This window comes from Chiloscyllium plagiosum, unplaced genomic scaffold (genome assembly GCF_037043375.1).
Source record: "Chiloscyllium plagiosum isolate Xiang-an unplaced genomic scaffold, Cpla_swu_hap1 HiC_scaffold_18, whole genome shotgun sequence".
Taxonomy (NCBI): Eukaryota; Metazoa; Chordata; class Chondrichthyes; order Orectolobiformes; family Hemiscylliidae; genus Chiloscyllium; species Chiloscyllium plagiosum.
The window spans coordinates 9,105,692-9,133,471 of record NW_028270156.1 but is presented as its reverse complement, the minus strand read 5'-3'; the positions used below and the strand labels follow the sequence as shown (position 1 = coordinate 9,133,471).

The following is a 27,780-nucleotide window of genomic DNA, read 5'->3' as shown; positions in this document are numbered from 1 at the left end:
TGACAATCTCCACTCACGAGAAGATCCAAACAGGACGACACAGATTTAAAATCATTTGCAAATGTGGCAAATGTGATACAATATAAAAAAGAACCTTTTCACAAGAGTGGTTCGGGTCTGGAATGCATTACCTGGAAGGCAGTAAATGTTTATTTAAATGGAAACAATGTGGTAGGGTTTGTGGAGAAGGTAGGAGAATGCAATAAGGTCATAAAGCTCATTTGGAGAGTCAATGTGTCATTAGCCCCCTTTTGTGCTGTAACACCTCAGTGACTTTGAGACGTTTGTGGGCTGTGTGCTGGTTTTTTTTTTAACTGGCAACTCAAGGACCAGGAAAAGGCGGTTGGGTTAAAAGAATTTCAGCTGGGAAGGATGAGGGTTTGGGGATTCTATCTTCCTAGATGTTGCCTTTGATGTGCAAGAGGCAACCACCAATGATAGCATACTGCATGTTTCCCATCAATTTAAGCATCATTTTGAAAAAAAGATGCTGAATCCCATTTTTGCCCGACTGCCCAAACTGAGTGTTTTATGGAGTGGGTGGCATAATAAATAATCAAGCACAGTTGCCCCTTGTTTGATTATTGCCATATAATGGGTAGGCTGCCAGTTTTGGTGCCCTTCTAACCTCTGTATTGTGGGGTCAAGCTCAGGGGTAAGTTCGATGTCGGTGCACTAGACGCGTGACCTATGTTATACCCACTCCCACCCCTCACGGCCAATGCACATGACAAGGGCTTGTAGCATCCAGTCCGTGAGGAATTCTTGACTTTTCAAGTTGTAGGATGGAAAAAACTGATATTCCCCAAAGTTCGACTCTTGGCGCACCATCTTTCTTTACTGTTTATAAAAGACTTGGATACTGGAATGGAAATATCCAAAATGTTGACAACTCATCTATTCCCAGGACTGTTTACTTCCATGCTTTTGTCATCACTAGACTTGATCTCAATAATGTTCTCGAAACAGGAATCCCTCCACCTAGAATCTCCCAACACAGCAAAAACACAGGTGGTTACAGCCTGTTTCACTTTCCCTTTACCTCTACCAAGGATTTAATCCAACCAAAAGAAGAATTTGAATCTTGGCCAAAGGCAAAGTAGTAAACAGCTATGCACAAGGCCTTGAAAATGTTTGCTGCAAAGAGCAGAGATGCAAGCTGTATTTCAAAGAGACAGACTTGACAGGCACTGAATAATCGGAAAGAATTCAAATAAGACAACCGTGAAACATTCTCCCAAAGCAGGAGATTTTTTTTCAAATCAAGCCTCGAGGTAAGCATTGATGTCAGATCGAGCCATCGTAGACCAAGGAAAGTAAAGGTCTAAAATAAGACCTTCTCAATCCTAAAGACCATACAAAAGGTGCAATGATGACATTGATTGTGAGCACAGTCTTTGTTTATTATTTAATTGAATAAAGGCACCATTGACATGACTGAACCATCTCTCTCATGAGCAAGAGAGAGAGAGGTGGTGGGCGAGAGAGAGAGGCAGCGGGCAAGAGAAAGAGGCACACATAATGGGTTTAAGCTGAGGGTCACCACACCTCAGGTGAGACATTGAGATTGAGGAGAGTGCTTAAGAGCAACCTCAGCTGGTGAGGGAATTGAACCCATATTGCTGGCCTCATTCTGCCTACAAACAAGCCATTCAGCCAACTGTGCTAACCAATCTGCTAGTTCTGAGTATCCTACAGCCTTAAGTGCTACTAGCCAAGAATAGGTTCTCATGCTGGCCACTCAATGTTATCTCCACAACTCCAAGCAAGGGATCCACAACTTTGTGAAGATCGATCTCCAGACTTTTCGTTGCTGGCACAATGAAATCCTTCATTGTTATCCTTTTTCCTCATCTTCCCAAACCGTGGTGTCTTGTCCTTGGTGGTTCTTAGCTCATCTGACAAGTGTCTTTCCACTTATGGGCTCCCTCCAAGGACACTGTTAGGATTACTTCATTATTCTTCCTCCAAATAAGGCTTTGCACATTCTGTCATTCCTGTGATTTGAATCAGTTCAAGTGGGGCTCGGGTGACTTCAGTTCACAAGCTTCTTGTCTTTATGTATAAGCAGTCCCTGGCCAATGTCATCCTGCTACCTCAAGCTCCTCTGTCATTAGTCTCTATAAATCCATTCCTTCTCTTCTCTCCTTTTTGAGTATTTTTCTCAAACTTCAGCTTTCTATCCAAATCTTTCCAATTGAACTTCTTCAAATCTTTCCATTCACAGCTGCTGACCCATTTCTGTCCATTTCTGAGCTTAATCACTGAAATCAGAATTAGCATTAGCACAAACCACAGCACAGCACTCAGTAACTTCACTGGGCAGGTAAATAAAATGCAATTTCTGGCAAGTGCCAGCATTAGCAATCGCTCACTAATGTGTTATGATTGTTCACCTTGGAAATTTCCATGTCACTGGGTTCTGTGGATTCTTATGAGGCTGATGAGCCCAGTCGTGGAACCACATCTCCCACCACACATTAAGCAATTAGTGCATTTGCGATGAAGATAAGTGAAAACTCTCTGAGAAAGAGCAGTGAGTTTGCCAAGGATCTCAAAACTCAGTCAAGGAAAGCAAAATAACAGAAGAACATGAGAACAGAAGTTATAAATATTAGCAAAGATCAAACAGCTCAAGCCTCTTTTCTCTACAATGGCGGTGTCTTCGGGTGATGTGATAGAGGTTATAATCAGGATCTGATTGGATATTCCAAACATATATATCTAAATATATAGATAGAATCCCTACAGTGTGGAAACAGGCCCTTCAGCCCAACAAGTCCACACTGACTCTCCAAAGAGTAATCCACCCAGACCCATTCCCCTACCCTATTGCTCTACATTTACCACTGACGAAAACATGTACCCCACACATCCCTGAACACTACAGGCAATTTAGCAAGGCCAATTCACCTAACCTGCACATCGTTGGAATGTGGGAGGAAACCCACACAGGCAAGGGAAGAACATGCAAATTCCACACAGACTTTCACCCAAAGCTCAAATCGAACCCAGGTCTCTGGCACTGTGAGGCATAATGAAAATATAATGTAAAATGTTCACTAGTCAATCTACTTCAGAAGGAATCTCTGTTCTCAGTGTAGTTAGTGTTCTGTATTGGTCTGAAAGGGTTAAGACTGATTAGCGACATCTCACATGGACTTATGGGTAAAACACCTTTGGATGTCAAAGCAGTGACACCCAAGTCTCTGCAATAATATGTCATATTGATGTAACTTACAGCTAGCTACTAACATTCCTGTTAGGGTGAAAGAAAAGGCTGGTAGGTGTGGGGAATGCTGTATGACGAGAGAAATTGAGGCTTTGGTTAAGAAAAAGAAGGAAGCATAGGTCAGGATAGATCGAGTGAATCATTAGAAGAGTATAAAGGCAGAAGGAGTATATGTAACAGGGAAATCAGGAGGGCAAAAAGGGGACATGAGATAGCTTTGGCAAATAGAGTTAAGGAGAATCCAAAAAGATTCTTTAAATACATTAAAGACAAAAAAGGTAACTAGGGGGAGAATAGGGCCCCTCAAAAGATCAGCAAATCAGCATGTGTGTGGAGCCACAGAAGATGGAGATACTAAACGAGAATTTTGCATCAGTGTTCACTGTGAGGACATGGAAAATATAAAATGTGAGGAAACAGATGGTGACATCTTGAAAAATGTCCATATTACAGAGGTAAAGATGCTGAATGTCTTGAAACACATAAAGGTGGATAAATCCCCAGGACCTGATCAGGTGTACCCTAGAAATCTGTGGGAAGCTAGGGAAGTGATTGCTTGCCCCCTTGCTGAGATATTTATATTATCGATAGTCACAGGTGAGGTGCTGGAAGACTGGAGGTTGGCTAACGTGGTGCCACTCTTTAAGAAAGGTGGTAAGGATAAGCCAGGTAACCATAGACCGGTGAGCCTGATGTTGGTGGTAGGCAAGTTGTTGGAGAGAATCCTGAGGGACAGAATTTACATGTATTTGGAAAGGCAAGGACTGATTAGGGATCGTCAACATGGCTTTGTGCGTGAGAAATATCTTACGAACTTGATTGAGTTTTTTGAAATAACGAAGAGGACTGATGAGGGCAGACTGGTGACGTGATCTATATGGACTTCAGTAAGGCATTCGAAAAGGTTCCTCATGGGAGACTGGTTAGCAAGGTTTGATCACATGGAATACAGGGAGAACTAGCCACTTGGATACAGAACTGACTCAAAGGTTAAAGACAGATGGTGGTGGTGGAGGAGGGTTGCTTCTCAGACTGGAGGCCTGTGACCAGTGGTGTGCCACAAGGATCGGTGCGGAGTCCATGCTTTTCATCAATTAAGTAAATGATTTAGATGTGAACAAAGGAAGTAATAATTAGTAAGTTTGCAGATGACACCAAAATTGGAGGTGTAGTGGACAGCGAAGTGATCAGATGGGCCAATGGACCGAGGAGTGGCAGATGGAGTTCAATTTAGATAAATGTGAGGTCCTGCATTTTGCAAAGACAAATCAAAGCAGGACTTACACACCGCCTGGTAAGGTCCTGGGGTGCAGGTTCATAGTTCCTTGACAGTAGAGTCACAGGTAGATAGGATAGTGAAGGCAGAGTTTGGTATGCTTTTCTTTATTGATCACAGCATTGAGTATAGGAGTTGGGAGGTCATGTTGTGGCTCTACAGGACATTGGCTAGGCAACGCTTGGAATATTGTGTGCAATTCTGGTCTCCTTCCAATCGGAAAGATATTGTGAAACTTGAAAGGGTTCAGAAAAGATTTACAAGGCTTTTGCAAGGGTTTGAGAATTTCAGCTATAGGGAGAGGCTGAATAGGTGGAGCTGTTTTCCCTGGAGCATCGGAGACTGGGGGTGACCTTATAGAGGTTTATAAAATCATGAGGGGCATGGGTAGGGTAAATAGACAAGGTCTTTTCCCTGGGGTGAGGAAATAGGTTTAGGGTGAGAGGGGAATGACTTAAAAGAGATCTAAGGAGCAACTTTTTTACGCAGAGGGTGGTGCATGTATGGAATGAGCTGCCAGAGGATGTGGTGGAGGCTGGTCCAATTATAGCATTTAAAAGGCATCTGGATGGGCACATGATTAGGAAGGGGTTTAAAGGGATAAGTACTGGCAAATGGGACTAGATCAGCTTAGGATATCTGATTGGCATGGATGGGTCTGTTTCCGTGCTGTACATCTCTATAAGTTTACAATAACATGCAATAAACGAGATCTTTTTTAACAGTTCTGCCAGTTAGACCAGGAGATAGTTGCTCTCTACCACAGCAGGTAGGCAGGCACTGCAGTTTCCTACACTGAGAGAGAATGGCAACAGAACCTTCACACTGTACGGCAGCATTGAGCTGGCCCACACAAACACTTACAACATGGAATTCATTACTATTTGGACTGGTTGAGATAAAGACAGTCAATTAATTTAAGGAAAAGTTACTTAAGTACATGAATGGGAACAAAACAAAATGGTTTATGCTGAGAAGGTGAGATGAAAAAGAGACAGGATTAGTCTCACGTGGAGGTTTGTAAACACTGGCATGGCCTGATCCTGGGTTGGCAATTTTAAGGATGTGTACATTCAGAGGTATAACATGCTATCCCAGATTGATCACCTACACATTAACCTTTGATGAAATAGAAGGCAGGAAGAATTTAATTGCACAGGGGTATCAAAACTTACATGAGAAATACTTTACCCTCCACAAAAAACAAACAAATCCTCGTTCAGAATCTATTTTGGAAAAATGACAGATGTTCAGTTACTATTTTAACATCATCCATCAACAGTAATAATACCAAGTGATTAACATCAACGAGAGCTTAAAAATAAGCTACAATATGGCACCAATAAAACACCTGCCCGGAAAGACTGTCAGTGGATGACTGTTCTCTGAAATGAGTCACACAGACACAGGAGTAGGTCAGGGGTGGAAGGTCACCTCCTGAAGGTCAGGGGTAGAAGGAATCCTTCCAGTTTCAGGTGCAATCCTTTGCTTGTTATAATATTTACCCACAAGTTGCTACAACAGCTTGGAAGCAGTTGAGTGCCAATACTGAAACTGACTGCTTGTAAAACAAGAAAACTAGAACTTTCCCACTGTAATGAAAACTCCAAAACCAGTTTGTGGAAGCCATTTCCTGTCATGGATCTGCTGCAGTGTACTCCTGTAACTGTAATGGAATATTAGTGAGACATTTTCTCACATTGCAGTTTCGCTTATGTTGAGTGATTTTCTTTTGCCCAAATCCATAAGTTTGGGCTCAAGACAGGCTAGTCAAAGCAAATCGAAGTTTCGGGCATAAGCCCTTCATCAGGAAGGGCTTATGCTGAAATGTCGATTCTCCTGCTCCTTGGATACTGCCTGACCTGCTCTGCTTTTCCAGCACCACACTCACGGCTCTGATCTTCAGCATCTGCAATGCTCATTTTCTCCTAGTCAAACAGAAGGCAAGATTAAGAACTATCTTCAGGGTTGAATTCCTTTGGATTAAACACTACACATTCAGATTAAAAATTACAACACATGCTATTCAGGAGATAATGCAATGGTAAGGTATACCAGGCTCTGTTAAAAGACTATTCCATAAACTACTGTTAGTCGGTCCTACTGCATGTGTTTATAATATTCACATGGCTATACTTTTGGGTTCTACTCTGCTTGTTTTGCTCTCTTCCTTCTTCAACTCCACTCAAACTGTGCTATTTATGCCCAGTGAAGCACAGCTCCATAACACCTTCGTAAGGTTGCTTCGGGGTCCTAGAATGCAATTCCCCATGTTTCTAATGAAGTGGCTGTAAATTATGGCAAATAATGGCAAGTGTGAACATGGCATAGGGTCAACGTGGAGATTCTCTGGCCACTTTCACTTTGAGCTGAATCCTTTGATTTTTTTTAAGCTAAGTGTCAGTTTCATTGAACTTCAAGGGTTCTCTCTCTTAGTGAGGTGCCACACCTCTGTCAACGAATTGACCTTGTTCACTATCTCTTTTGCCCGTCTCTCACCCAAGTCTAGCCCAAGTCTACCATCAGCTGTTCCCCGAAAAAGTTGCCACTCACCGGATATCTGCCTAAAGATGGGCATTCCTGGAGCCCATGCCGTTGTACCCAGACAAGTGTGGGCAATCTGACAGTGCCCAAACAACTCAATTCTTTCACCTTAGTTGCTGTTTAACCATCAAGACACACCATTTGCCTGTCCTTAGCTACAGCCTGTCTGACCATCTCTCATTCTAGTCACTGCTACTCTGTGCCCAGTGGCCACTGTAGACCTACAGCATGTCACTCTCCAGGAGAGAACCATCACAGCCAGGTGGGAAAACTGACAAATAGAACCAGGAGATTTTAATTACAGACAGCAGAGACAAACTAAACAAAGCAGACGCTTCAGTTCACCCCCACAATGCAACAAAATGCTGCTACAATAACCAATGACATTTTACGTCCCATGATGGACAGTTACAACAACTTTCAGGCTTCAACCAGGTCCTCTCTGGCTTGTGCCAGGAATTGCAACTGAGACCTCATGAAAAAGGAGAGCTGCTTCCTCCCCAGGAGACTGCTCCCATTCTCCCAGTTCCTCCAAGTCCAGGAGAGCACCTCATTGGCTGATCCAATTGTGCAGGATGATGTAGCACATTCTGTCTGGAGTATTCTGGAGGATCCAGTCCAAGCAGCGGAATCACATCTTGAACAGCATCATCGTCTGCAGCACCAAACCTGCTTGATCCTGTTCGAAAAGTGGTGTTGGTCTGGGGCAGCATTGTATCTGTGCTCCTCAGTCAGGGGGCTGTGCGACGTTGTCATGAGCCAGTAGCCCTGGTCCCCTTAGTTCATTTCTCAGGGCAATTACTTGACCAATCAGAGCCAGCCTCAGGGATCACGACTGGAGCCACAATTATTTACAACATATATTAATGACTTGGATGAGGAAAATTTATATACCATTGTCAAATGTGCAGGTGACACAAAAATAGGTGAGAAGGCAAACAATGAAAATGACACAGAGTCTGCAGAGGGACATAGACAGGTTAAGCGAGTCGGCATAAACTTAGCAGGAATATAACAGGGGAAAATGTGAAGTTATGCTTGTATCACGTAAATGGGGGAAGCTGAGTATCACGTAAATGGGGAAAGACTGGGTAAAGCTGCACCACAGAGGGATTTGGGGTCCTTGTGCATGAATCACAAAAAGCTAGCATCCAAATCCAGTTGGTAATAGGGAAGGCAGATGGAATCGTGGCCTTTATTTCAAAGGGAATGGATTGTTAAAATAGGGGTCTTGTTAAAACAATGCAGGACACTTGTCAGCTACAGCTGGAATGTGGAGAAAGGTTTTGTGCTCTTTATCTCAGGAAAGATATACAGGGCAGTGGAGGCAGTCCAGAGAAGGTTCACTAGGTTGAATCTGGCTACAGAGGGATTTTCTTATAAGGAGAGGTTGAGTTGTTTGGATCTATTCTCGATTTAAAAGGATGACAGATGGCCTTATTGAAATGTATGAAAGGTTTGCTTTTTTGGGGGGGTTTGGGGGTGTGTGTGTGGAAGAGTTAAACAAGGCCAATGCTCAGGAGGTTGTCTCCCCATGTGGGAGCCTAGTATGGCAGGGGGATGATCTCAGAATAAGGGGTCACCCGTTTAAGATAAAGAGGCAGAGGATCTTTTTCTCTCAGGGAGTAGCAAGTCTGTCGAATTTTTTACTGCAGTGCTCTGTCAAGGCTGGGTGATTAAGTATATTTAAGGCTGAGATAGATTTTTTTTATCAGTAAGGGAATCAAGGGTTTGCGGAAAAGGGAGGAAAGTGGAATTGAGAATGATCAGATCAACCACGATCTCATTGAATGGCGGAGGAGACTCAATGGGCTGAGCGGCCTACTTCAGCTGTTACAACCACATGGGCCTCCAACCTCAGTTAAATTTGAAACAAACCTCCAGCAGTTAACTGTCAGTCATGATTAAATCATGCGTTCTTTGAGGTGACACCTCTGCCAATCAGCACTCTCCTCCCAAACAACATAAATGTTGCTTTCCTTTACTTGATAATTCTTGCGAATTATCCTGATGAACGCAAGATAAAAAGTTCAGTAAAAGGTATTTTCTTTCAGAAATAACCAAGTTCTGTACTACCAAATGACTAGATGTAGATAAGAATTATGAGTGGGCAAATATCTGCTAAAGGGAGTATAAAGTGGGAAAATATAAAGTTATTCCCTTTGTCATGAAGAATAGGAAATACTCTTCTTAAAATTAGACTTTGGAATGCTGTCTCACAAGTACATTCTTGTACACAAAACACAAAGGTAAGCAAGTAGACCATGTAGTTAGGAAGGCAAATGGAACATTGGTACAGAGTGGAAGTGAAACGGGCATGAAAAGTATTGAGATCTTGCTACAACTGGAAGGATGTTGAGGAGATCACACCTAGAGTACAGTGTACAATTTAGGTTTCCTTATTTAAGGAGGAACATGGTTGTATTTGAAGCATTTCAGAGAAGGTTCACATGGTTGATTTTTGGGTCAAAGGAGTGAAGCTGCAGAAGCTTGAGAATGTACTCATTGGAGTTCAGAAACAATATTCTGGGTGAATTGGAAGGGCAACTAAACAGAGGTGGTGGCATTGCGGTAATGTCACTGAACTAGGAATCTAGAGACCCAGCTAATACCCTGTGTTCAAATCTAACCATAGAAGATGGTGGATTTCAACGGAACAAAAATCTATTGATGACCATGAAACCCATCTGATTTTTTAATACCCATTCACGATTGGAAATCTGCCATTGCTCACACTGCAGACACATAGGAATACAGTGGACTCAACTGTCATCTGAAAGGACCTAGCAAGATATTCACGTACCTAATGATTTGAACGCCTTGAAAGAAGAACAAACCTGGGTAGCCCACTTGGCACCTGAAATGACCAATGTCAAACTCAGTCTGCAAGATTCTCTGTTGGAGAATTGGGAGAGCTGTCCCACAGACTAGTCCTGCAATAGCCTGACACAGTTGTACTTATAGCATCATATCGGAGAGATAGTGCACCCAACACCACCACCACTAAACCTGGTTATGTCTTGACCCACCGGCAAGACAGATGCATTGGCACAGTGTATAAACTTCAGAGAGAGTTGCCTTGAGGGTTTTGAGCATTGACCCTACACTCCATCAAGTCTCAGGTCACGAGGTCAAATACAGGCAAGGAAACCTCCTCCTGATTACCAAGAACGGCCCGCTCTTGGCTGATGAATCAGTGCTCTTCCATGTTGAACACTATTTGGAGGAAGCACCGAGGTAATCAAGGATGCAAAAACATGCTCTAGCTGAAGAATTCCCATGTCCACCACCAAGAGTGGCTTGGGAGCAGCACAACTGACTGAGCTGGTCAAAGAATAAGTGATTCAGTTTGCGGCAAGTGGTGAGGAAATAACGGAGTGAGCAAACTACACTTGACCTCATCCTCACTAATGTGCCTAGTGCAGATGGGTCTGTCCATGACAGTATCAGAAAGCAGGTGCGTCGCACTGTGCTTGTGGAGACATATTGATGACACTCTACATTGTGTTGTCAATTATCTGAATTATCTGAACATCCCAGGTAAATAGTGCGGTGAAGAAGGCATATGGCGTACTGGCTTTTATTGGTAGAGGAATTGAGTTCTGGAGCCCTGATGTAATGTTGCAGTTGTATAAGACTCTGGTGCGGCCGCATCTGGAGTATTGTGTGCAGTTTTGGTCGCCATACTATAGGAAGGATGTGGAGGCACTGGAACGGGTGCAGAGGAGATTTACCAGGATGTTGCCTGGTATGGTAGGAAGATCGTATGAGGAAAGGCTGAGGCACTTGGGGCTGTTTTCATTGGAGAAAAGAAGGTTTAGGGGTGACTTGATAGAGGTGTACAAGATGATTAGGGGTTTAGATAGGGTTGACCATGAGAACCTTTTTCCACATATGAAGTCAGCTATTACGAGGGGGCATAGCTTTAAATTAAGGGGTGGTAGGTATAGGACAGATGTTAGGGGTAGATTCTTTACTCAGCGAGTCGTGAGTTCATGGAATGCCCTGCCAGTAGCAGTGGTGGACTCTCCCTCTTTATGGGCACTCCAGTCACCCCAGTCCAACACCGGCATCTCCAAATCATGATGAAAGGAAGATGGTTGTGATTGTTGGAGGACAGCCATTTCAGCAAGAGTTCCTCAGGGTAGTGTCCCAGTCCCAACCATCTTCAGCTGCTTTATCAATGACCTTCTCTCCATCATAAGGTCTGAAGTGGGGGTGTTCGCCGATAACTGCACAACCTCCAGCATCATTCCCATCTCCTTAGATCATGGTAAGGAATATTAGCATCACACTGGCATCAGCCAATTACCATCTCCAACAACTCAGAATCTACACATCATGCCTTCACATTCAACAGCAATTCTGTTGCTGAAGCCTCCTCTATCAACATATTAAGACTTTGCATTGACTTGAAACTAAACTCAACTAGCTATGGAAATACATTGGCTGGAAGAGCAGGTCAGGGCAAGGAATTCTGAAATGAATAACCCATCTCCTGCTTCTCCAAAACTGTCCATCATTTACAAGGCACAGGGTAGGAGTCTGGTCGAATATACCCCACTTGCATGGACGGACATAGCTCCAAGAACACTGAAGAAACTCAACACCATCCAGTATAGAGTGGCCCACACAATTGACAACATATCCACAAACATGCACTCTCTCCACAACCCGATGTCCAGTAGCAGCAATAAGTAACATCTATAAGATGCACTGCAGAAATTCAGCAAAGTTAGACAGCAACTTCAAACCCATGATGACTACCATTAGAAAGACAAAGGCAGCAGTTACATGGGAACACCACCACCTGCGAGTTCCCCTCCAAACTCCACACCATCCTGACTTGGAAATATATTGCCGTTCCTTCAGTGTCACTGGATCAGGATCTTGAAATTGCCTCACTAATGGCATCATGGGTCTACCCACACCCCAAAGGCCTCAGCAGTTCAAGAAGGCAGCCCACCACTATCTTCTAGGCAATTAGGTTTGGACAATAAATATTGGCCCAGTCAGCGATCCCAATAAATAATGGCCCAATCAGCGATACCAATGACTGAATAAGAATGTTGCTGAGAGGCTGTTTCCTCTTTTGGGAGCAAGCTTCAAAATAAAGGATCTTCCATTTAAGACAGACATAAAGGAACAATTTCTTCTCTTGAGCTGTTATAATTTTTGGAATTCCAAACCTAGAAAGCAGTAAATGCTTTGCCATTGAACTTTATTCAAGACTGAGAGGACTTTTCTTTTGAACTGTTGAGGTGGTGAGCAACTGGTAAGAAAGTGGATCGGAGGCCAAAATCAGATCAGCTATGATCTTAACAAATGCAACAGCAGACTGGAGAAAATATAAGGCCTAAGTCTGCTCAAATTTCTTGTCTTAGACTTGGGAATGAGAAGAGGAGAGGTACTCTGTTTTTCAAACTTGTGATGAAATGATTGAGAGGTCACAATGCAGGCGATATTAATATGTTAAAAATTGTATAGAAATACAAAGGAAGAATAATATTACTAATTAAAACTATGATGAACCAAGGGAAAAAGTGAGGACTGCAGATGCTGGAGATCAGAGCTGAAAAATGTGTTGCTGGAAAAGCGCAGCAGGTCAGGCAGCATCAAAGGAGCAGGAGAATCGACGTTTCAGGCATAAGCCCTGAACCAATATCGTCTTTGTCCTTTTTTTCATTTCACTAATTTACTTCTCCAAACCCAATAGGCTCTTCACAAAAAAAATTGAATTGTGGTTAGTCGAGAGTGAAAGGACAGTGTACAGCATTGTGACTGAAACGTTGTTCAAGAAAATCAGAATGACTCTTGCTTTTTTGAGCATCAATCCCTAGTTTCTATCCGGTCTTCAACATACTGAAGCTTCTTCAGCTGCTGAAGCAGTGAGTCCACACCTGAATGACCCCATTTTCACGATTACTCACCACGCACATTTTATAGTCCCAAACCCATGAAGAAAAGAACATAATCAGGGCACTGATAGGTGGTCACTGTAGGGTGAAGAAAATGGAAATCCTGCTCCAAGTACCTTCAGATTGAAAGTTTAAGCCCTAACCTCAGCAATACACTTATTCTTAACATGAGAGGATTAAAAGGTTTCAATTGAACAATTAAAGCCTAAAGGTTTAAATCATAAACAGCACTTTCAACATTAATCCAAAGGGATTAGCACAATGCATGAACAGCAGAAAGCAAAACCTTCCCTTACTGACAGCAATGGTTATCTGTTACCGAACAGCATGTCATGTGCCCATCACATAATTTTGTGGCAAACTTCACATACACTTAGCCATGAACATGTCAATCTTCCTTTTGTTAAAATAAATAGAAATGGAAACAACTGTTAGATTCAAACTATTCAAAAGATGATTTTGAAGCTTTAACACGGTAAAGCATTTGTAATGATGTGTGCCTTTAAGAGGGATTTGCTGTTTCCTGTTTGCCAGAGAGTCATAGATAGAGTCACAGAGATGTACAGCATGGAAACAGACCCTTCGGTCCAACCCATCCATGCTAACCAGATATCCCAACCCAATCTAGTCCCACCCGCGAGCACCCGGCCCATATCCCTCCAAACCCTTCCTATTCATATACCCATCCAAATGCCTCTTAAATGCTGCAATTGTACCAACCTCCACCACATCCTCTGGCAGCTCATTCCATACATGTACCACCCTCTGCGTGAAAACAGCCCCTTTGGTCTCTTTTATATCTTTCCCCTCTCACCTAAACCTATGCCCTCTAGATCTGGACTCCCCGACCCCAGGGAAAAGACTTTATCTATTTACCCTATCCATGCCCCTCATAGTTTTGTAAACCTCTATAAGGTCACCCCTCAGTCTCCAATGATCCAGGGAAAACAGCCCCAGCTGTTCAGCCTCTCCCTATAGCTCAAATCCTCCAACCCTGGCAACATCCTTGTAAATCTTTTCTGAACCCTTTCAAGTTTCACAACATCTTGCCAATAGGAAGGAGACCAGAATAGCATGCAATATTCCAACAGTGGCCTAACCAATGTCCTGTACAGTCACAACATGACCTCCCAACTCCTGTACTCAATACTCTGACCAATAAAAGCAAGCATACCAAACACCTTCTTCACTAGGAGAAAGTGAAGACTGCAGATGCTGGAGACCAGAGTTGAAAGGTGTGGTGCTGGAAAAGCGCAGCAGGCCAGGCAGCATCCGAGGAGCAGAAGAATCGACGTTTAGGGCATAAGCACTTCTTCAGGAATGAGCCTCATTCCTGAAGAAGGGCTAATGCCCGAAACGTCGATTCTCCTGCTTCTCGGATGCTGCCTGGCCTACTGCGCTTTTCCAGCGCCTTCTTCACTATCCTATCTACCTGTGACTCCACTTTCAAGGAACCATGAACCTGCACTCCAAGGTCTCTTTGTTCAGCAACACTCCTTAAGACCTTACCATTAAGTGTATAAGTCCTGCTAAGATTTGCTTTCCCAAAATGCAGCACCACGCATTTATCTGAATTAAACTCCATCTGCCATTTCTCAGCCCATTGGCCCATCTTATCCAGATCCTGATGTAATCTGAGGTAACCCTCTTCGCTGTCCACTACACCTCCAATTTTGGTGTCATCTGCAAACTTACTAACTGTACCTCTTATGCTCGCATCCAAATCATTTATGTAAATGACAAAAAGTAGAGGGCCCAGCACCGATCCTTGTGGCACTCCACTAGTCACAGGCCTCCAGTCTGAAATACAATCCACCACCACCCTCTGTCTTCTACCTTTGAGCCAGTTAAGTATCCAAATGGCTAGTTCTCCCTGTATTCCATGGGACCTAACCTTGCTAATCAGTCTCCCATGGGGAATCTTCTTGAACGCCTTACTGAAGTCCATATAGATCACATCTACTGCTCTGCCCTCATCAATCTTCTTTGTTACTTCTTCAAAAAACTCAATCAAGTTTGTGAGACATGATTTCCCACACACAAAGCCATGTTGACTATCCCGAATCAGTCCTTACCTTTCCAAATATACATATATCCTGTCCCCCAGGATTCCCTCCAACAACTTGCCCACCACCGAGGTCAGGCTCACCAGTCTATAGTTCCCTGGCTTGTCTTTACCGCCATTCTTAAACAGTGGCACCACGTTTGCCAACCTCCAGTCTTCCGGCACCTCACCTGTGACTATCGATGATACAAATATCTCAGCAAGAGGCCCAGCAATCACTTCCCTAGCTTCCCACAGAGTTCTCGGGTACACCTGATCAGGTCCTGGGGATTTATCCACTTTTAACCATTTCAAGACATCCAGCACTTCCTCCTCTGTAATCTGGACATTTTGCAAGATGTCACCATCTATTTCCCTACAGACTATATCTTCCATATCCTTTTCCACAGTAAATACTGATGCAAAATATTCATTTAGTATCTCCCCCATTTTCTGTGGCTCCACACAAAGGCGACCTTGCTGATCTTTGAGGGGCCCTATTCTGTCCCTTGTTACCCTTTTGTCCTTAATATATTTGTAAAAACCCCTTGGATTCTCCTTAATTCTATTTGCCAAAGCTATCTCATGTCCCCGATTTGCCCTCCTGATTTCCCTCTTAAGTATACTCCTACTATCTTTATACTCTTCTAAGGATTCACTCGACCTATCCTGTCTATACCTGACATATGCTTCTTAACCAAACCCTCAATTTCTTTCGTCATCCAGCATTCCCTATACCTACCAGCCTTCCCTTTCACCCTGACAGGAATATACTTTCTCTGGATTCTTGTTATCATTTCTGAAGGCTTCCCATTTTCCAGTCGTCCCTTTACCTGCGAACATCTGCCTCCAATCAGCTTTCGCAAGTTCTTGCCTAATACCGTCAAAATTGGCCTTTCTCCAATTTAGAACTTCAACTTTTAGATCTGGTCTATCCTTTTCCATCATTATTTTAAAATGAATAGAATTATGGTCGCTGGTCCCAAAATGCTCCCCCACTGACACCTCAGTCACCTGCCCTGCCTTATTTCCCAAGCTTTGGTCTAGGTTTGCAACTTCTCTAGTAGGTACATCCACATACTGAATCAGAAAATTGTCTTGTACACACTCAAGAAATTCCTCCCCATCTAAACCTTTAATACTATGGCAGTCCCAATCGATGTTTGGAAAGTTAAAATCCCCTACCATAACTACCCTATTATTCTTACAGATAGCTGAGATCTCTTTACAAGTTTGTTTCTCAATTTCCCTCTGACTATTGGGGGGTCTATAATACAATCCCAATAAGGTGATCATCCCTTTCTTATGTCTCAGTTCCACCCAAATAATTTCCCTGGATGTATTTTCGGGAATATATTCCCTCAGCACAGCTGTAATGCTATCCCTTATCAAAAATGCCACTCCCCCTCCTCTCTCACCTCCCTTTCTATCCTTCCTCTAGCATTTGTATCCTGGAACATTAAGCTGCCAGTCCTGCCCATTCCTGAGCCATGTTTCTGTAATTGCTTTGATATCCCAGTCCCTTGTTCCTAACCATGCCAAGTTCATCTGCCTTCCCTGTTAGGCCCCTTGCATTGAAATAAATGCAGTTTTCTTTTTTAGTCCTACGATGTCCCTGCCTGCTCTGACTGTTTGACTCACTTCTGTTCTCAGCTGTACCAGTCTCAGACCGATCTCTTTCCTCACTATCTCCCGGGGTCCCACCCTCCCACCTTACTAGTTTAAATCCTCCCAAGCAGTTCTAGCAAATTTCCCTGCCAGTATATTAGTCCCCTTCCAATTTACGTGCAATCTATCCTTCTTGTATAGGTCACTTCTACCCCAAAAGAGATTCCACTGATCCAAAAATGTGAATCCTTCTCCCATATACCAGCTCCTCAGCCATGCATTCATCTACTCTATTCTCCTACTCCTGCCCTCACTCGCTCATTTGTCTTGAAGACGAGGTTGTAATCCTGGTGTGCTCCATGGAAATGCAGAGTAAACAGCTTTGGGGTTCTTCTTAAAGAAGACAAAAGAAGCATGTGTGGGTGGATTCAGGCTCATACAGACTGAGGGCCTTGTTTTCAGGTGTTGAAGTTGGGGTGTTTGGAGTTGAAGCTGCTAGATACCGCTCTCTCTCTCTCTCTTACTTGATTTATACCATCAGTGTTCCTTCTTCTGGACTGGCAGAGATAGCAAGTGAGGGAAATCTGTTTTACTGAATTTGCCTTTGCCAAGGGTGTGTTTATGGGCCGCTGCTATATTAGAACAATCAATGAGTACTAGTTAAATAATATATTAGGTTACTAAATATTTCAATAGTTAAAGTTATTCTTTTCTTGTTTGTATTTGTGTGAAAAATTGACCAATTGAATCACCACGTGGAGCGCAATGCCTTAGGTTAGATTCCCGACAGTATGGATCAGGCCCTTTGGTCCAACAAACATACTCCGACCCCCCCCCCCAAGAGGGTAACCCACCCAGACCCATTCCCCTACTCTACATTTATCCCTGCCTAATGCACCTAACACTATGGGACAATTTAGCATGGCCAATTCACCTATCCAGCACATCTTTGGATTGTGGGAAGAAACCAGAGCACCCAGAGGAAACCCACGCAGACACGGGGAGAATGAGCAAACTCCACACAGACAGTTGCCTGAGGCTGGAATCGGAACCAGGGCCCTGGCGCTGTGAGGCAACAGTGCTAACCACTGAGTACTGCTCAAAAATGTAACCTATTTTTCCTAATCAACCTGTTCAAAGATAATTATTACACAGCCCTAGAGAAGATGGGACTTGAACCCAGGCTTCCTGACCAAGGGGTAAGCTCATGATCACTGGACCACAAGAGGGTTCCTGAACATTCTCATCCAAATCATTCATATAAATTACAAACAAAAGCAGATCCAGCACCAGTCCCTGCAGAATACTGCTGGTCACAGGCCTCCAGATTTCAGATTTTGAACAATAAATGAGGGTGGAGGATATGATGACGTGGGGAAATCTTTTATTTTACAGAATGGTGATACCCAGAATTCACTGCCTATGAGAGCGGTGGTAACAAGAGAGAATGATTTCCATAAGGCAGAGAATGATAGGATGGAATGGACTGGATCGTACTACAGAAAGGGCCAGGTGTCCTCCTCCTGTGTTCATGACTTTATGAACTGAAATGAGAATATAGGAGAAAGTGAGGACTGCAGATGCTGGAGATCAGAGTCAAAAAGTGCAGAGCTGGAAAAGCACAGCAGGTCAGGCAGCATCCAGGAAGGAGAGTCGATGTTTCATGCCTAACCTCCTCATCTGGAATGTTGAGGGGGCTGAGAGATAAATGGGTGGAGGTGATGGTTGGGGGGGGGGGGGGGGGGGGGGAAGAATGAGGAGAAACATTGAGCATAAAGAGTATTATGACCATCTTGGCATTTTGGACAGTTTTGGTGTTTTTGGTAAAAACAATGCAGAGGTGTGTTCCCAGATTCACCTCTTCACTTTTGGTGGATGCGCCTTCTCTTTGTCCAGCTTCCTAACTCACTCTAACTCCACATTCTCCTTTAAGGTATTTCCTTAAACACACATTTTCTTACTTCTCTGATCAACCTTTTGATCATTAACCTGAACATCTTTCAGAGATTTATGTCTAACTTCTGATAATGCTTCCTTGAACTACCTTGGAACACCATACTCTCTTTAAAAAAATGCTAAATCACTGTTGTTTATTGGCAGAAAAGTAGAGCTGATTTTTCTAGACTAGCATGTTCAGGCACGGAGCTGTGCACCAAGAGTTAAGCTTCAGCAACCCACAATTAAAGTTGAAAGCCTATTTGTGTTTTAGATGTAAATCAGAGAAATGGAAAGAATAAATTTAAAAAAAATTAAACCCCAATTTGTTGAACAATCTCAATTGTCAATAAGACAAAGACATGCATTTATATAGCAGTATGAATGGGAGCTTTACACACTATTGTAACAGAAGGTCCAGTCGTGTTTTTATTAAAATTTCTTCTCAGTGATGTTTGCAAGGCCACATTAACAGCTTACCCCACGTCCAGTGAAGGTGCGAATGGGACTAACTCATGATCTACTGCAAGCTTTGTGCTGGTAGCATTTTCATGAGGTCAGATGAAAACACTATGAACATGATGGGGATGATGTAGATAAACCTTTTTGTGTTCAAGCCAGGCAGGATGGTTTAAGAGGTCTCACAGAATGTCACAGAGTTTGGAAATGGTTGCCCCTCATCATGCTACAACCAAACTCAGACAAATCGAGGTGAAGGGTCTTTCCAGTCTCCTCAAACATGATGGGTTGGTAAATTTGTGTCTCTGGTACAGCTTCATTCCTGGTATTCCCTCCATTTCTTCTACACTTCCTCCAGGAACCCAATGTGGCAAGAGAATACTAAATGGAAAACCCTTTTGTGCATAGTCTGAGGGAGAGTGGGTGAGTAGTGTGGCAGTGTGGGGGTGGGATGCTTGATGGTATCTTCATGGTATAGAACAGAGAGTTGAAGGAGTCAGCACTGGCAGAACAAATTCTGAAATCTTCCAGCCTTTTCCAGTCCTATCCTTGTTTTCATCATTTTCAGAACATCAAGCAAAGGTTAAACTGTTGGCATGTGGTGGTGTGATTACAAGAGTACAAATTACAGAATTTGGCATGTCTGTTGTCCCCTTATCATTACTATATCATTGATGCCCTCCCTCAGCTGATGAACCAGCATTCTTCTGTGCTGGAAATCACTTGGAAGAACCATCAAGACTAGCGAGCATGCATAAGGAATCTCTGCACTGGGGGAGTTCAATGCCCCAACACAATGACTGGCTCAGTAGCACCACTACCAATGTAGAGCTCGCTCAGTTGTATGACATCACGGCCAGAATGGACATCGAGCGGATTATCATGGAACCAATACAGGAAGATAGTCTACTTGATCTTGTTCTTATCACGGATGTGTCAAAGATGCAACTATCCACGCAACGTCAGTAGGGGTGATTGCTGCATTATCCTTGAGGTGGTCACATCTTCGCATTGAAAATTACCTCCGTTGTGTTGTGTGGTGCTCCCACAGTTGCTGTATGGGCTGTTTTCAGAGCAGATTCATTGCCTCGAAATGAACAGTTGGTTTCGTATCCGTTGCCATTTCAAAATTTTACCGCTCGCTGTGCACAGCTATATCCAAATGTCATTTGAGAAAGGGCGGGCTCCACCTTTTCAATGGGCATGATTTGAGCTGCTCTCTCAAGTAACATCTTATCATTAGAAAAAGTGCCATCAAACTCAAGGGTGGACTCCACAGTTTAACCTTTGCTTGATGTTCTGAAAATGAGTACTTTGTTGGCTCATATTGCAGTTACATTCCTGAAAACATCATTTACCTTCAAGTTGTAGTTCATTGGCAATAATGGGAAAATCCAATACGATATAAAAGCTGTTGTTCAGTTTTGTGTGACCATTCTTCTCAATAACATTCAAACGTCATACCCTGTATGGTAAAATACTGTATACTCCTTAAGTCCTACATTTGTAAATAAAATATGTTGACTCTTTCCATTTGCAGTGCCTCCCACTCACTGCCTCTCAGACTCGTCTCTTCTCTTCTCATTTTCTTTTTTAACTGCATTCAAACTGCACTAGCTGCCATGGTGGAATTTGAAACCAGGCCCCCAGAGTATAAAAGGTCAGGCAGCATCCAGGGAACAGGAGAATCGACGTTTCGGGCATAAGCCCTTCTTCATTCCTGAAGAAGGGCTTATGCCCGAAACGTCGATTCTCCTGTTCCCTGGATGCTGCCTGACCTGCTGCGCTTTTCCAGCAATACATTTCCAGCTCTGATCTCCAGCATCTGCAGACCTCACTTTCTCCCCAGAGTATAAGCCTGGCACTCTGGATTTCTAGTCCGTTGATTTTACTACTATACCACCACAATGTTACTACCAGTTGCTCTCATGTACTCTATGGGGTGGCATGCTGGCTCAGTGATTAGCACTGCTGTCTCACAGTGCCAGGGATCCAGGTTTGATTCTGCCCTCAGGCCGCTGTCTGTGTGGAGTTTTCACATTCTGCCCATGTCTGCATGGGTTTCCTCCAGGTGCTCCGGTTTCCTCCCACAGTCCAAAGATGTACACATTTGGTGGATTAGTCATGAGAAAAGCAGGCTTTACAGGGATGGAGTAGGTGAGGTGGGTCTGGTTAGGATGCTCTTCAGAGTGTCAGCGTAGACTCAATGGGCCTGATTTGAGCTGCTCTCTCAAGTACCATCTTATCATTAGAAAAAGTGCCATCAAAATCAAATAAACATTTGCAGTAAATGATTCAGCTTCATGAGGTTGATCTATCATTCAATTTGATCATCATTAATCCATTCCTCAACTCCATTCACTTGCCTTTCCCATCACAGACAAATAAATCCAAAATAGCCAGATGCCCAATTGGCTCCTCAATATGATGGTCCAGACACTCAGCTTGCGCACATACCAAGGACTCATCCTTTCTGACATGTGTTCTGATTTAGTTATCCCAATCAACAGGCAAATTATAGTCACCTATAAATACCAAATTACCCAAAATAGATACATCTCTAATTTCTTGACTAAGTGTGCACAACATTAGCACAACAGTTTGGTATCCTATAAACACTGTTGCTTCTTAGCTCCACCCAACTGATTCTATATCTTGACCCTTTGATCTAAAATCCTCCCAAATTAATTCAAGTAGATAGGTTAATGAAGATGGTGTTTGTTATGCTTTCCTTTATTAGTCAGTGCATTGAGTACAGGAGTTGGGAGGTCATATTGCAGCTGTACAGGACATTGGTTGGGCCACTTTTGGAATATCATGTGCAATTCTGTTTGCCCTCCTGTAGGAAGGAGGTTCTGAAACTTGAAAGGGTTCAGAAAAGTTTTACAAGGATGTTGCCAGGATTGTAGGTATAGGGAAAGGCTGAATAAGGTGGAGCTGTTTTCCTGAGACTGTTGGAGGTTGAGGGGTGACCTTATAGGGGTTTATAAAATCATGACGGGCAAGGATAGGATAAATAGACACCCTTGGGTGGGGGAGTCCATAACTTGAGGGCACTGGTTTAGGGTGAGAGTGGAAAGATTTAGAAGGGATCTAAGGGGCAACTTTTTCACGCAGAGGGTAGTGCGTGCATGGAATGAGCTGCCAGAGGAAGTAGTGGAGGCTGGTACAATTGCAACATTTAAAAGACATCTGGATGACTAGGAAGGGTTTAGAGGGATGTGGGCCAAGTGCTGGCAAATGGGACTAGATTAATTAAGGATATCAGGTCAGCATGAACGAACTGGGCTAAAGGGTCTGTTTCCGTGCTGTACATCTCTATGACTCTAATGTGCTGACTTCATTCCTTAGTAGGACCGCTATTTTCCACCTTTTCCTTTCTGTCCAATGCTCGTCAATGTGGAATAAACTTGGACATTCAGTTCCCAATCTCAGTCACATTTTCTCAGTACTGGCAATTTAATCATTTCCATTTGTGGACTCAAATCAACCATTTTGTGACCGCTACATATTCCGACAGATTATCTTTAATTCAACCTTTACAACATTCTGTTTAATGCTTGACATTGCCTCCCCCATCCTCTATTTTTGTTTATGATACTTTAATTCCTTTTTACTGGTTATGGTTTCCTTAAAACAGAGCACTTTGGCCCATCGCATTCAGACACTCCCCAACAGAATGGGGAAATCTCCCTTCACGGAGGTTAGTGTCAGTCATGCTGTGACACAGCCTGATGATCTTGTAATAGGTCTGTCCTTCCACAGGAGTGGCCCCAATGACTAAAAAGTCTGATGACCTCCCTCCTACACTAGTTTTCCAGCCATGCATTCAGCCACTCAATTTCACATTTCCACACTTACTCGCAAGTGTAATTAGGAGTAATCCCGAGCTTACTGTTTTAGATACCCTGCCATTCAGTCTCCTCCTTAGCTCCCTGAAACCTTTCATGACCTCATCATCCTTCCTATCTAAGTCGGAAATGGATCACAAGCTCAGGTCTTCATCTTCCTCCAGAAAAACATACTCCAACCACTCAGTGATATCATTAATTCTAGCAACATATCATCCTGGCTCTGTATTACTGATGCAGTGCAATGGGAATATCACTTTAACAATGCCAATGCTTCATGATCGAATCTATCATGAGTCAATGGCAACAACCTCTTTGGGCGATAGGATATATTTTCCCTCCCCTTCCTTTTGGAAAAAGACTGTGTAACTTTCTGAAATGAATGGATTGGAAATATAAAAGGGGGGAGGAAGCAGGGAGGATATGGGGAGAGGGGGAGTGGGGAATGATCTGGGGATATCGGAAATAATGGAGATGTGGGGGGGGGGGGGTGAGGAGGGGGTGTTGGAGATGTTGGAGGGAGGGGTGATCTTGGAGTAAGAGGGGGTGTTGGAAGAAGGGGTGGTGTAAGGAGGATGTTGGAGGGTGTGGAATGTTGAAGGGAGGGAGCTGTTGGAGGGAAGGAGGGGCGGGGAGAGATGTGTGAAGGAAGGGACAAAGGGAAATGTGGGAGGGTTGAGGTGGATGTTGAGGAGGCAAGATGTTGGGGGGCTGGAGGGGCAGGGTAAGGGATGCGGTGGAAGGGTGGGGGGGATGTTGGAAGATGGAATTGAGGTAGGGATAGGGGAATGGATAGGAGATGAGGCTGGGGGTAGGATCAAGGGATAGGGGTGGGGATGGGGCTAGTGATGCGGTTGAGCCGGGTGGGGGGTAGCAGTAGGGATGAATGAGGTAGAGGGATGAAGTTGAGATAGGGGTGGGAGATGCTGGTTTGGGGAGACACTCCCTGATGAAGCTGATGGGCCGGGGAGCGGAGCCGGACTCTCCCTGTGACTGTGTCAGTGAGTGGGAGCCGGCAGCCAGCGCTAACCAGGGGCAGCTTAAAGGCAGGGGCACCTTCCCTTCCCCACCCCACCCCACCCCACCCCACAACCCTCCCTCAGTCCCCAGGTCCCCAGCCTGAAGCTGCATTGATCAGAATCAGAGTCTTGTCCCTCTCTCCCCGGGGGGAGCCATAAACAGCACCAATCCGGGGCTGGGTTACTAACCCTCTCCACCCTTTAGTCTCTCCTCAGCTCCAATCTGTAGAGTGAGTCAACCCTGTATTTTTCAGATAAAATAAACCATTGCACCTACCTCCTGTTTCATCCCCCGCGGGGGACATTTCAATGAGAGTCTCCGCATTTTTGCCATTGAATTGATCCATGTTCTCCCATGTGGAAGCCTCTAATGCCGCCTGCTCTCTCTCTCTCTCCACAAATATTTTGCATTCAGTTTTCTTGACGTGTGCCTTAAAGGGGTGGTACCGTTCCTTTTTCAATCGGCAGAATATATTTCCCTGCAAAGGCGGCAGGTTTGAAGTGATCGCCAGTCATTCTGTCAAGGCTGGCTTTGTCTCAGGAATGATATTATTAGGTTCCCCGAAGCCTTTGCATGTATTTAAACACAGCACGCAGCAGAGCATTTAACAATTTTGGGGGTGGAGTGCCTTCGGCCCATCGTCCCTACGCCTGCTCTCCACATGAGCATTCCCTTTTTGTGTCTTTTTTTTAAAAAGAATCATTCACAGAATGAAGGAATCACTGCTACACCAACATTTATTGCCCATCCCTAGTTGCCCAGAGGGCAGTAAAGTGTCATAGCGGCATGGAGATGTACAACACAGCAACAGGCCCTTCAGTCCAACTCATCTATGCCTACTCGATATTCTATATTAATCTAGTCCCACTTGCCAGCACTTGGCTCATATCCCTCTGAACCCTTCCTATTCATATACCCATCCAGATGACTTTTAAATGTTGTAATTGTCCCAGTCTCCACCACTTCATCTGGCAGCTCTTTCTATACTTGCATCTAAAAGTTGCCCCTTAGGTCCCTTCAACATCTTTCCCCTCTCACCTTAAAACTATGACCTCAGTAGGGTAAAGACCTGGATTATTCACCCTGTCCATGCTCCTCATGGTTTTATGTATTTCTGTAAGGTCACCCCTCAGCTCCAGGGAAAGAAGCCCCAGTCTATTCAGCTTCTTCCTATAACTCAAACTCTCCAGTCCCAGCAACATCCCTGTAAATCCTTTCTGCCCCATAAAAGGTTCACGGCACCTTTAGTGGGAAGACCAGAACATGGCTGTCTGGAGTCATATGTAGGCCAAGCCACATAAGGATGATAGATTTCCTTCCCTAAATGACATTAATGAACCAGATGGGATTTTCCCCCAACAACTAACAATGGTTTCACTGTCATTATTAGATTCTCAGTTGCATTCAAAATTTACCATCTGCCGCAACATTTCACCCTGCTAAACTCTTCCAAAGTGCTTTCTCTTCTAACAGTGAGTCTACTCTCACCAGCATTCTGCAGCCACTGCCTATAGCTGGGCTATTTTGATGAAGAGTCCCTGGACTGGGAATGGTAACTCTGCTTTCTTCCCACAAGGGAAATACATACAGGTTCCTGTTCTCACACACACAGACACGCACACACACTGCAAACTAAATGCCGGTATCTTCACTTTGACAGTTTCATCATGATCTTCTCTGTCTGACTTGCATCTGGTGGAACTGGTGTCGATCAGGCCCTGTCTGCCTTGTAGAGCCCAGCGCAGCTAAGCTCTTCACTCACACGTAGGCTGTCCTCCAGCTCAATGTCCTCAGCTTTCTCCTCTGAGAACTCTTCCATTCCTCTCAGCATATAACATATTGCATCATTGCCTGCTCTGTGCAGTACACAGCAAGTTAGAATATTGCGGCACACTTTGTCTGGACTCGACTGGAATGCCCCACTGCCCCAAACCCAGACTCCAAGCTCTGAATTGGACCTTTAGCAGCCGCATCATCTGTTTCACCACAGTCCAGCATGTGATAGGGTTAGGATTAGGGTTTGGGTTCAGTTTAGAGTTAGGTTAAGGTTAATGTTAGGGTTAGGGTTAGGTTTAATATTAGGATTACAGTTAAAGTTAGAGTTAGGTTTAGGATTAGGGTTAAATTTAGGGTTAGAGTAAGGTCAGGGTTAGTGTTAGGGTTAGGGTTATAGTTAGGGTTCGGGTTAGAGTTAAGGTTAGGGTTAGGTTTAGTATTAGGATTGCAGTTAAGGTTAGAGTTAGGTTTAGTATTAGGGTTAAATTTAGGTTTAGAGTCAAGGTCAGGGTCAGTGTTAGGGTTAGTGTTAGGGTTAGGATTACAGGTAGGGTTAGTTTTAAAGTCAGGTTTAGGGTTAGGTTAAAGTTAGTGTTAGGGTTATAGTGAAGATTAGAGTTATGTTAGGTTTAGTGTTAGGGTTGCAGGTAGTGTTAGAGTTAGAATTAGGGTTAGGGTTAAAGTTAGCGTTAGAGTTATAGTTAGGGCTAAAGTTAGGGTTAGAGTTAGGTTTAGGGTTTGGGTTAAAGTTAGGGTTAGTATTATAGTTAGGGTTATAGTGAGGGTTAGAGTTAGAGTTAGGTATAGTGTTAGGGTTGCAGGTAGGGTTAGAGTTAAAGTTAGGATTCGGGTTAGTGTTAGGGTTATGTTTAGTCTTAGCGTTAGGGTTACAGGTAGGGTCAGAGTTAGGGTTAGGGTTAAAGTTAGGGTAAGAGTTAGGGTTAGGGATGCAGCAATAGGTTAGGGTTAAGGTTAGAGTCAGGCTTAGAAATGCAGCACGTGCACCAACCTGGTGAAGAAGCCACAATGGCTGGGTGACATTACCTTCAAGAGGAAGTCTCTGCTGCACTCCAACCCCCTCCCATCCCACACCCACCTCAACCATTTCACGTTTGATTGCTTTCTCTAGAGTTATACTTACACGTACCATGATGCTGCAAGGTTCCTCTGGTCCTGCTACACCCTTGGGTGCTTTCCAAATGATGAGCACCTCTTTTTAAGTGAAAGGATATCCAGCACATTACAAATTGCCTCCATCTGTCCCTCCTGACACTTGAACCCTAACTGTCCACCTTAATAACACCCACCACTTTCAGAGGTAGAATTTGAACTCAGTAATAATCTGGAATGAGAGTTAAAACCACTGTTGATTGTTGGAAACAACCATCTGTTTCACTAATGCTCTTTAAGGAAGAAAACTGCCATTCTTATCTGGTCTGGCTGACATGTGACTCCAGACCCATAGTGATGTGGTTGACTAATCTGGGTAATTGGTGATGGACAATAAATACTGACCGAGCCTGCAATGCCCACCTCCCATAAATGAATAAAATGAATTTTAAAAAAATCAGGGCCTGCTGTTCGTTCCCATGTGTCCAGTTGGGAAAACTGGCATTTGAGTTTCAACAGGACTAGCCTTGGTGCCCCTGTCACCATGACAACCAGGTCTTATGGCCTTGTCACTTCAAGGCGGGCAGTCCATTTCTCTATGTTATTTGAACTGAAAGAGAAAGCTTAGACATAACCATGTTTTAAGTTCTCACAATTGTAACAGTATATGCAATTTGAGAGAGCATTTACACAATGATGCAGTCATTTGTTCTCTCACATTTCATGGATTTTTAATCTAAAAACAAAGAAGAGTATGAGCTGCAGGGAGAGGCTGAACAGGTTGGGGCTGTTTTCCCTGGAGTACTGAGGCTGAGGGGTGACCTTATAGAAGTTTATAAAATCATGAGAGGCATTGATAGGGTAAATGGACAAGATCTTTTCTCTGGGGGGGAGTTCAGAAGTAGAGGGGATAGGTTTAGGGTGAGAGGGGAAAGATTTAAAAGGGACCGAAGGGTCAATTTTTCCACGCAGAGGGTGGTGCGTGTATGGAATGAACTACCAGAGGG

General features: G+C 43.8%; 1 protein-coding gene across 9 annotated transcripts in view; it reads right to left on the bottom strand.

Moving 5' to 3' along the window:
• ano5a (anoctamin 5a) overlaps positions 1–24,257 on the bottom strand; it is a 205,644-nt gene extending 181,387 nt beyond the window's left edge. For 5 of the 9 annotated variants that reach the window (XM_043705404.2, XM_087996280.1, XM_087996279.1 and 2 more), the window contains exon 1: positions 24,164–24,257. In XM_043705404.2, coding sequence (XP_043561339.2) covers positions 24,164–24,233 — 70 coding nt within the window. In that variant the 5' untranslated portion in view covers positions 24,234–24,257. The remainder of the gene's footprint in view (positions 1–24,163) is intronic. The other 4 variants (XM_043705403.2, XM_043705405.2, XM_043705406.2 and 1 more) reach the window with 2 other exon arrangements.
• Between the last annotated feature and the right edge of the window lie 3,523 nt (positions 24,258–27,780).